The following is a 10,436-nucleotide window of genomic DNA, read 5'->3' on the forward strand; positions in this document are numbered from 1 at the left end:
GTAGCTGTTTAAGCTCTGCTGCTACTCTTGATCGCAACAGCAGAGGTTATATAAACCCTCGAGGTGCCGGTGTTTTTGAAAACTGCAGGGCCGCTGGATTCGAACCCGGGACCTTTAGCTTACAATGATGAGCTCCTGTGCCTAAACCGTTGCGGCCCCCTTCATGCTACTGTTATAATTGTTTATATGTAAATATTATATGTTTTACTTGTTGCGTCGAAGAATGCAGTTGTAAAAAATAAATAAATAACGAAAACACCTTAAAAAGAAAAGAAAATATAGTAAACTACTATATAAAGAATAAATTCACTAATTTCGTGGTCCGCTTGACCAATTAATAAATGACAATTAATTAAGGTTTTTAGTTGAGATGAAAAAAAGTTAATGGCACGAGAGGGATTCGAACCCACGACCTTCGGCTAGATACACCGCTGCTCTACCACCTGAGCTATCGTGATCTCGATCCACTCGGACACCAACTCCCCATCTCAACCCCACCTTTTGAGTTTTCCCTCCTTTTGCCATTTTTCAAAGAAGAATAAAGAATAAAGTTTTTAAGAGTTCTCTGCGAATTTGTAAAGATTCTTGCATTAACTACAAAAATAAACGAAAAATAACACTGTTGTTAACTATATATTTAACTTAAACTTCCGACACATAGAAATTTTATTGATGCATATCCCATATTACGAGCTAAGGCGCCAACTAAAAATACCAGGCACGGAAAATTAGCCACGAATGGCCATTAAAGCATGTTTTTCTGATTCGATTTAGTGCTCATTTCCTTACAGTCGGTCTTATAGAGAGGTTCCAAATCGTCCGTAAGTTTACGAAAATATAAAAAAAAATTCAATATTTCGGAAGGATTGGAAATAATAATAACATTGTTTTTGTCTAGATTAAAACTTATATTATATTTATAAGAAAATAGGAAGTTTTTCAATTCAAATAGATCAAAAACAAAGCATACGATTGCATGTTGTATATCCTTAAGTGTATTTTAATATTTTTTATCGTTAATTTGGACGTAAATTTGGTATATAAAAATTTGAAAAATTTCTATTTTAATTTATGTAAGCTAAAGACAAAATTTAAAAATTTTGCCTCGGACTTCTTACTTTATAGAGAGAATATGCATCGATGTATTGGAATGTATAGTAAAGTCAACAGTTTAAATAAAATGATGGGATCAAGAATGCTCTCTTGTGGGACGCCGGATTGTTGGTCATTCTGACTTCTTTGATTAAACATTTCAGGGATGGAGGGTGGTAAAACGTATATGTTTGACTGGTTCGAGTACCTGGTGTTCATCCTGATGCTCGGCATATCCGGTGTTATAGGGTTTTATTACGGATTTATTAAGACGAGCCCGGAAACAGTTTTCAACTACTTATTCGGAGGGAAAAAGATGACGACATTTCCCATCGCCATGTCCCTCATTTCTTCGTAAGAATCGACTGGATGTATTTAAACGTTTCAAAAATATACAGCCGAATTTATTCTTTCAGAGTCATATCAGGCGTGACACTTTTAGGCGTGCCTACAGAAGTTTACGTCTACGGAACGCAATACATGGCCACGGCGATATCCGTAGTCGCAAGCGGATTCATAACCGCTTACATAGTGATACCTATGTTTTTCAAACTCCAGCTCAATTCTATGTACATGGTCTGACTTTTTGTAAACTTTCATATTTACGTTTTTGTCCCAATTTTTATTTACACTTTTAATTTTTGTGTTGTAGTATTTTGAGTTACGTTTTAGCCGTAGCGTGAGAACTCTAGTTTCTCTGACGAATGTTATCTCCATGGTAATTTCATTATCCATAAATAGTATTTTAATTAAGATGTGCTTTTTTTAAATATTAACAGTTGTTTTGGGAATGCGATTAGAACTTCTAGATTTTACTCAACATTTTTATATTTATTGGCCTACGTTTCGTAGGTTTTATTTCCTTTTATAAAGTAGAACTTAAACCCCTAAAAACAATAATAGTTTTTTTAATTTGTACAAATTATATTTTACCATATTCAATATTTTATAGAAAATAGCTCTTCTCCCATCAAATAACCATTTTTAATTCATATGAATTTATAAAAATTCAAATTAACCCTTTATTTATTGCTGTAAAAATTCGGAGATGGTTTGAAATATGTAGATTTTTTTATCGTATAAACATTTTTTGACTTTAAACTAACTTTTTAATTTCAAATTAGCACTTTCTTTAATGCAAAAAACTAGGAGATGGTGTGAAATATGTAGCATTTTACGTCACATGAACTCTTTTTGACTTCAAAGTGACTTTTTAATTTGAAATTAGTACTTCCTTTAATGCGATGAAAACTAGGAAATGGTATGAAATATGTAGCTTTTTTGTCACATGAACTCTTTTTGACTTTAAACTAACTTTTTAATTTGAAATTAACACTTTCTTTAATGCGATGAAAACTAGGAAATGGTATGAAATATGTAGCTTTTTTGTCACATGAACTCATTTTGATTTTAAACTAACTTTTTAATATCACATTAGCACTTCTTTGATGCCAAAAACTAGGAGGTGGTGTGAAATATGTAGCTTTTTACGTCACATGAACTCTTTTTGACTTTAAGTTACCTTTTAAGTTGAAATTAACACTTTCTTTCTTTTTTTTCTTTTTTTTTAATGGCACACATCTTTTTTTAATGGCGTTATGATCGATCCATATTTAGCCAAGGTTATGATTATTATATAAGTATTGACTTGGGTGGTGGACGTGAAAAAAGCCCAGAGGCGACGATGGGAATCGAACCCACGACCGCGGCGTCTCTCACGTTAACCACTCGGCTACCGCGGTACTTTTCCAAAACTTTTCCTTTTAAATTTCAAATTAACTATTTTTTCAAGCAATAAAACACTTAGGAACACGCTTTCTTTAATGCAATAAAAACTAGGAGACGGTGTGAAATATGTAGCTTTTTTGTCACATGAACTCTTTTTGACTTCAAAGTAACTTTTGAAATTCAAATTAACACTTTCTTTAATGCAGTAAAAATTAACTCTTTTTCACTTCAAACTTATTTTTAATTTCAAATTAACTCTTTCTTTAATTCAATAAAAATTAGGAGATGGTTTGAAATATGTAGCTTTTTATCGTATGAACTCTTTTTTGACTTTAAACTAACTTTTTAATTTCAAATTAGCATTTTTTAGCCTTTTTTGTCACATTCATGAACATATGCCATTTTTGTTTAAATATAAAATTATTGGGCTTTTATGAAACCGCTTGAAAATTGCAATTAAAAATACGAATTATGCAAAAATAAATATAAAAATAAAGGATTCTTCTTTTAATTTCAAAACTAAAAAGTAAAAACATAACACCACATGAAAATTTGTACCACATGTTATATATACTTTAAAGAAAGCGTTAATTTGAAGTTAATAAGTGTGACACGGGGGGCGTCGGTGGCCGTAACGGTTTAGGCATTGATACGGCGCTCATCACTTTAAGGTAAAGGTCTCGGGTTCGAATCCAGCGGCCCTGCATTCGAACCCGACATAATTACAAATTTTTTTTTTCAAAAACACCTTGAGGGTTTATATGACCTCTGCTGTTGCTAAATAATAAAAAAAGACATCTTAACATCTTAAAGAAAATTTAATCCGAAATTAAAAAGCCTTAGTTTGTAGTTAAAAATGGATCATTTGAAGTTAACAAAGGTTATTTTGATGTTGAAAAAGGTTACATGTTTATACTACATACCATCACTTACATTTTTATTGCTTTAAAGAAATGTTTAATTTGACATTAAACAGGGCCTCATACTTATTCTTCTTCATACCATCTCCTAAATTTTGTTTAATGATTTAAAGACAAATTTAATCTGAATTTAAAAAGCGTTAATTTGTAGTTAAAAATGGATCATTTGAAATACAAAGGTTATTTTGAAGTTAACAATGGTTAATTTGAATAAAATAAGAGTTGAAATGACGAAAAAATCTATATATTTCATACCATCTTCTAATTTTTTTTATTGATTTATAGGAAAGGTTAATTTGAAGTTAAAAAGGATTACAAACTTACACTTTATACCATCTCCTAAGATTTTTTTAATTTAAAGGTCAATTTGAAATTTAAAATAATTAATTTGTAGTTAATTAGGTTTGATTTGAAATAAATTGGATTAATCTAGTATATACTATTTTACTGACTTTAAATACATTGTGAGACCTGGTATTTTTATTTTTTGGCTCCTTTTTTAATTTTTTTTAAAATCTTATGCTAGTATTTACATTAAAATATATACAATTGAGTAAAAATAAAAAGATTCTGACTGCATTCCCAAAACAAGCAGAAAGAAAATCCTGATTGCTGATTACAGATATGCTACATGCCGGTAGTCATTTACGCGCCCAGTTTGGCTATTAACCAGGGTAGATTTTAAATTGTAACAATAATTGATTTGTTTTTAAATAAAAGGAGTTTATTTTGTAGTTTCAGGTATAAACGTGCACATCATCACGTCTTGTCTCTGTTTATTTTGTATCTTTTACACGACTACGGTAAGTTTGCATCATGGACTTGATAAATTTCGTTCGTTTTCGATCATGATTTATGAAGTCGGCAAGAAACTGAAAATGCTGACAGACCAAAACATAGAGAGCAGGATAAAAAAGTTTTTTTTTTCTAGGGTGGACTGAGGGCAGTCGTCTGGTCCGATACACTTCAAGGAGGGTTGATGTTCTTATCCATGATGGCCGTGGTTTTCACCGGAACATGGAAACTCGGCGGTTTCGGGCACGTTTTCAAAACGGCCTTCGAAGGAGACCGGATAGAATTTTTCAAGTAAGACTTTCAGGACTCGTTCGATGTGAGCGATTGAAAATTTGAATTTCAGCATGGATCTAGATCCGACGTTGCGAATTTCATTCTGGTCTACGACCATCGGCTCGACGTTCTTAACTCTGAGCATTGTATCAATCAATCCGTCTACGATCCAGCGTTTCATTTCACTGCCCGACATGAAACAAGCACAACGGTAAATCTTTGAAAAAAAAATTTAAGTCGAGACTTATTGTATTTTCCTAGGTCCATGTTTCTGTTTGTCTTAGGCATAATAACCCTGAATTCTTTAAGCGGATTGATCGGTTTAATTATATACGCTTATTATAAAGACTGCGATCCTTATGAGAACAAAGTGCGTAATCGGAGTTTTAAACATATATAAAAAATAAAATTAAGAAAAATATTTTTCCAATTTTATTTAGGTGATTCAACGTTCTGATCAACTTCTGCCCTTGTTTGTAGTCGAGGTTGTTGGAAATTTCAAAGGTTTGCCTGGGATTTTTCTGGCCGGGGTGGTTTCCGCCGGCCTGAGGTAAAATCCAACTATAAATTGTATTAAAAAAAAAATGCAAAAAATAATTGTAAATTTCAGCACTTTCTCAACCGGGCTCAACACTTTGGCCGGTTTGCTCAGCGAGGATTTCATACTGCCATGGTTTAAACTGAAACAGGACGAAAATGGCAGTCAAATTTTGAAAATATTAGTTATAATTCTAGGCGCCGTTTCCCTTCTTTTTATCCTTGTTATTGAAAAATTAGGCAGCATTTTGGAAACTGCTATCAGTTTCAGTGGAATGACACCCGGAATTATTCTAGGACTTTTTATCCTAGGGGCTTTCTTTCCTACAGCAAACACAAAGGTAAATATTAAAAAAAAAAATATTTTTTTGGTTTTTTTTTTTAAGTTTTACTTTAAAGGGTGCATCGTGTGGAGCTTTGGCCAGTTTGTCCCTCATGGCTTGGATACTCATAGGAAGACAGTTGGCAAACGCTCGTGGGCTTATGCACTACCCTAAACTGCCCGTAAGCACGGACGGATGCCTTTTCAACACGACCGCCGATTCACTTGCTAAGTGTGTATTCCATGTTTTAAAACCCGTTTGCATAAAGTAACAAATAAATTTTCAGGACCGGCATTGACGATTACGTCTTCCCTTTGTACAAAGTGTCGTTTTTCTACTACAGCCTTATCGGTTGTACGGTCGTCCTTGTTGTCGGACTTGTCGTCACGTATTTGACGGGACCGAATCGAATCGGGGATGTGAGCCCGAAACTTCTCTCGCCGCTTATTTACGGTTGTTTACCCGATGACGTTAAAGATATAAGTGTATATTTGCAAAACATCGAGAGACCGACAAACAACCAATAAAAACATTTTCAAGAATTCTTAGTAAATTTTTACTAAGATAATAAATTAAATTAAATATGCTTAATTTATGTTTTTACAGAAAAAACAGTCATCATATTCATCGATATTTGAAAATAAACATAAAAAATCAAGTATTATGACTGGTTAATGTGAATTGTTAAAAAAAAGATTGTTTTAAGGTGCTTAAATTTCTAAATGATTGTAAAGTTGAAGGTCAAATTAAACATTATAACTTGTTTTCTTTAATTTTTGTCTACCAATACTCTGGCACATTCATTAAAGAAAAAAGAAAGGCAAGATAGAGATTATGGAATAATATACATATATTGATAGATAGGTAGACAGATAGATAGACTGAGGGAGAGAGAGGGAGAGAGAGAGAGAGAGAGAGAGAGAGAGAGAGAGAGAGAGAGTGAGAGAGAGAGGGAGAGATGGAATGACGCAGTGAAAGAGAGGGAGAAAGAGAGAGAGAGAGAGAGAGAGAGAGAGAGAGTAAGNGGAATAACTTTATTTTGGTGGTCAATATGTTCCATTTATTTGTTTTACATTGATCTTAACTTAAATTTGCTTAAATAGGTTTCTCAATTTACATAATAATTGATCAATCAAAAGGCAAATTACTAATAAAATAAGTGAACAAACATAATTTTCAATACAATGCAGTAGAAACAATGAATACATAACATCACCAATATAAATCTACAAATAAAACTTTACTCACTAAATAGTAATATAAACAAAAAACCAAAACAACAAAAGAATTACAAATAATTAAGGTTTTTAGTTGAGATGAAAAAAGTTAATGGCACGAGCGGGATTCGAACCCAGATCTTCGGCTAGAAACGGCGCTGCTCTACCACTTGAGCTATCGTGACCTCGATCCTCTCGGATATCAACTTCCTATCTCAACCCCACCTTATGAATTTTCACTCCTTTTGCCATTTTTCAAATGTCGTGTAACGTTTTATACAGAAAAACAGTAATGATGATATTCCTCGGAACTTGAAAACAATATTTACTGAGGTCATGTTGTAGGCAAGCATTCCAAAGGCACAAAGGCAGTACAAGACAACGGTATCCTGTGCGACTATTGAAAAGGACCAATCTCTACGGACTTGATAGTACTGTAGCTAACTAGATTAGTAGTAGTAGGTAACTAGGTTAGTACTGTAGCTAACTGCAGTCTACGTATGAAGTTATTAAAGGCTAACCTTTAATAATAAGGATCAGGTTGTACTTTTTCAAACTGATAAGAAATAGAACTGGGTTTAAGGTGTTGGTTAGGTTTTCGATTAAAGAAAGGGAATAAATTTTGATATATCACATCGTTTTATTGCTGCCAGTTTATACAGGAAAATCACTGATGATGGTACAGAGGGTAGTGGTGGACGGCGTGTCCGACCCTCTTGACTTCGGCGTTGAAACCGTTGTGTTTGTCAGCTGTGTAATGGACTTCCCTGATAGTACCGTCGGGTTCTTTCAGCATGTAGAATCCCTTGACTTTGTCCCCTTCCCTGGTCTCGTGTTGGCTCTTGTAGTCGCCTGTGTGCTTGTCTTCAACTTTGTACTCGTAGCTGTAATGAGGAGGAGCCTGGAACAAATACAAAAAAACACTGTAAACTCAAAGAATGTTGGAGTGATGTCCTCGGCGTACATAGTAGTCGACGTGTTCGTGGCCTCCTTCTCCACCGTAGAGGGCAGAAGCGACAGCCATGCAGGCAGCAAGAACAACGAATAATTTCATTTTTTCTTCAAGTTTGGATTGTCAGAACCAAATCAAGACTGATTATCACATGAGCTGGTCAAGCTTATATAGTCATTTCTCTTCCCGCCCTGAGTAATTTTATTATATCATTACCAAATAGTTTACGCCTCTTTGATTCAGTTACCTCATATTCCTTTCGAACTGGTCTTAATTACCAAATCATTAACATGATATTGGTAACTGTTTGCACACCTCATTATATTAAAAAAAAAAAATTCAAAACGAGCTACGATTTTTCTTTATAATAGACCTTGTTTTTTGTGATAGCTTAAAGTGAAATTTTAGGCTTCCAATAATCACAATCAATTACACCACTAAAAAGGATATTAAATACAGTACGTTTTCTGAAATTTGCTGTTCTCTAGGTTTGGAACTAGTAGTTTAGAATCACTATAGTATGTTTTGAGATTGAAATTTTTTTTTTCTTTCAAAGTTCTGGTTTTACCAAAGTTTACAAGTTTAGTATTGAACACATCTTATTGGAATTTTACGCAGTTTTCAATTTTATCAACGGATTTGTCCAAAACCTTTAAGTTTTGGAGTCATCGTTGTTTATTTGAAGTAAGATCGTGAAATCTTAAAAAATCAGAAAAAGGAAAAACTCCAAAATTGTTGAGATTCGGAATGAGAATGGCCACAGTTGGCTAAAAATTTAAACTAGTTATACACAAAATTGCACCCACTTAAAACCCAAATTGCCCCAAACTGGTGTAATCGATAGAATGGCTCAAATTACCCTGTCACGAGAAAAATACATAAAAGTGTTAAATACCATAAAAAGCTGTGAAGAATAGCTTTAACTACAATAACATGGACACTCTAACTAGCAAAACGACTCTAGAAACTGCTGGTAAGTGACACAAGGCACCTTAAAGAAATAAAAGATTTTCGGGGCTTCTCTCGATTGGAGAAAAATAAATAAATAAAAAATAAAAGCGTCATACGAAAACAATCATACATTAGGAAAAATGATGTACAAACACCAAAACAACCCCCTCAAGATTTTAATATTCGGTTTTCTATTAATATTCTGCTAATAAAAATAATAAACTTTCATTGGAAATATATGTGCTACTTGCCAAAAATGGAAAATACCAAAGAAATCCTTACACCTTTTTTCATTTTCGCAGATTATTCTTGAGCTGTCAGTTGATTTGAAAAGAATATTGATGAAAGTAACATGTAAGATTATTTATAATTTTTATGTAAAGCGTGGATTAACGTAATATGATAGTACAATTAATTAAGGTTTTTAGTCGAGATAAAAAAGTCAATGGCACGAGCGGGATTCGAACCTACGACCTTCGGCTAGATACGNTCTTTTTTTTCTTTACCATCATCTTTTGCACAGCTTCGCACTATTTTAACTCTATAAATTATAGAATACATTTGACTTTTAATAGTCGTCATTTGATCATTCTAATTTGAAAAATGGCAAAAGGGAGGGAAAATTCAAAAGGTGTGGTTGAGATGGGAAGTTAGTGTCTGAGTGGATAGAAGACAAGTGGTAGAGTATCGGCGTATCAGGCTGAAGGTCGTGGTTCGAATCCCGCTCGTGACTACCTTTTTCATCTCAACCAAGACCAAGACACTTGAGCTTCTCAACCTACCTTTCGAATTTTCCCTCCTTTTTGACATTTTTCTAATGCCGTGTTCTAATTCAAAAGGTGTGGTTGAGATGGGAAGTTGATGTCCGAGTGGATCGAGGTCACGATAGCTCAAGTGGTAGAGCAGCGGCGTATCAAGCCGAAGGTCGTGGGTTCGAATCCCGCTCGTGCTATTGACTTTTTATCTCAACTAAAAACCTTAATTAATTGTAATTCTAATTTAAATTTTTTGTTAACGTAAGTCGCAAAAATTTAACTTGTTCTTCACATTCAGGGATATTGTTATTTATTTGAACGTGGATACAGAAAAAACAAAAAGAATGAGCAATATGAAGAAAAAATAACAGCCAAAGGTTGATAGAGAGGGAGGAAGAGAAAGATATAGTCAAAGGACGAAAAAAACAAGGAACAGAATATAGATGAATAAACATAGATAAAGACAAATGTAGAAAAAAATAGATATAGAAAGATTAAGAATGTGTGTATATGTGTTGGTGTGTGTGAGAGAAAGAGAGATGGAAAATGCAAAAAATAGAATATGAGCGAGCTATAAAGACCAGCAGCCACCAGCATGATAAAGAGGAAAAGAGAGAGTGGGAGAAAGAGAGAAAGATAGATTGAGCGAGCGAAAGAAAGCAAGGGTGAGCGAGAGAGAGAGAGAGAGAGAGAGAGAGAGAGAGAGAGAGGAAAAAAGAGAGGGCAAATGAGATTTTTCTCTTTTATTTATTTATTAGTGTGTAGTTTACGCCATTTTTTTTCCTGAAAAACGAGACAGATGGAACGAGAAAAAGAGAGCACGAAGGTATAGAGAGAAAATAAAATAAAAATAAAGGGGGGTTTGGTTAGAGCCAAGATCACATTTGATGAAT

The 10,436-nt window shown here is 33.7% G+C and overlaps 2 protein-coding genes across 2 annotated transcripts; one reads left to right on the plus strand and one right to left on the minus strand.

The window, feature by feature from the left end:
- The first annotated feature begins 609 nt into the window (after positions 1-609).
- On the plus strand, positions 610-6,229 carry LOC106670979 (sodium-coupled monocarboxylate transporter 2-like). The gene is made up of 13 exons (XM_014401699.2): positions 610-821; positions 1,257-1,446; positions 1,509-1,668; positions 1,745-1,810; positions 4,363-4,414; positions 4,476-4,543; positions 4,672-4,826; positions 4,879-5,019; positions 5,070-5,178; positions 5,249-5,358; positions 5,419-5,686; positions 5,745-5,899; positions 5,955-6,229. Exons 2-13 carry the CDS (start codon positions 1,259-1,261, stop codon positions 6,193-6,195), a joined length of 1,713 nt encoding a protein of 570 aa, XP_014257185.2. The 5' UTR covers positions 610-821; positions 1,257-1,258; the 3' UTR covers positions 6,196-6,229.
- A 1,272-nt stretch (positions 6,230-7,501) lies between these two features.
- LOC106670985 (adult-specific cuticular protein ACP-20-like) lies at positions 7,502-7,990 on the minus strand. The gene is made up of 2 exons (XM_014401705.2): positions 7,850-7,990; positions 7,502-7,786 (listed from the first exon to the last, which is right to left on the minus strand). The coding sequence occupies exons 1-2, from the start codon at positions 7,937-7,939 to the stop codon at positions 7,553-7,555; spliced, it is 324 nt and encodes a 107-aa protein (XP_014257191.1). The 5' UTR covers positions 7,940-7,990; the 3' UTR covers positions 7,502-7,552.
- Between the last annotated feature and the right edge of the window lie 2,446 nt (positions 7,991-10,436).

This window comes from Cimex lectularius, unplaced genomic scaffold (assembly GCF_000648675.2).
Source record: "Cimex lectularius strain Harlan isolate CLEC.00 unplaced genomic scaffold, Clec_2.1 scaffold206, whole genome shotgun sequence".
Lineage (NCBI taxonomy): Eukaryota > Metazoa > Arthropoda > Insecta > Hemiptera > Cimicidae > Cimex > Cimex lectularius.

Excerpts from the sequence above, each read along its gene's own strand:
- LOC106670985 (XM_014401705.2), bottom strand. The coding sequence starts at position 7,939 with ATGAAATTATTCGTTGTTCTTGCTGCCTGCATGGCTGTCGCTTCTGCC. Across the intron at positions 7,787-7,849 it reads ACGAACACGTCGACTACTAT|GCTCCTCCTCATTACAGCTA; the intron begins GTACGCCGAGGA and ends TATTTGTTCCAG.
- LOC106670979 (XM_014401699.2), top strand. The coding sequence starts at position 1,259 with ATGGAGGGTGGTAAAACGTATATGTTTGACTGGTTCGAGTACCTGGTG. Across the intron at positions 1,811-4,362 it reads TGACGAATGTTATCTCCATG|ATATGCTACATGCCGGTAGT; the intron begins GTAATTTCATTA and ends TGCTGATTACAG. Across the intron at positions 5,020-5,069 it reads GACATGAAACAAGCACAACG|GTCCATGTTTCTGTTTGTCT; the intron begins GTAAATCTTTGA and ends GTATTTTCCTAG.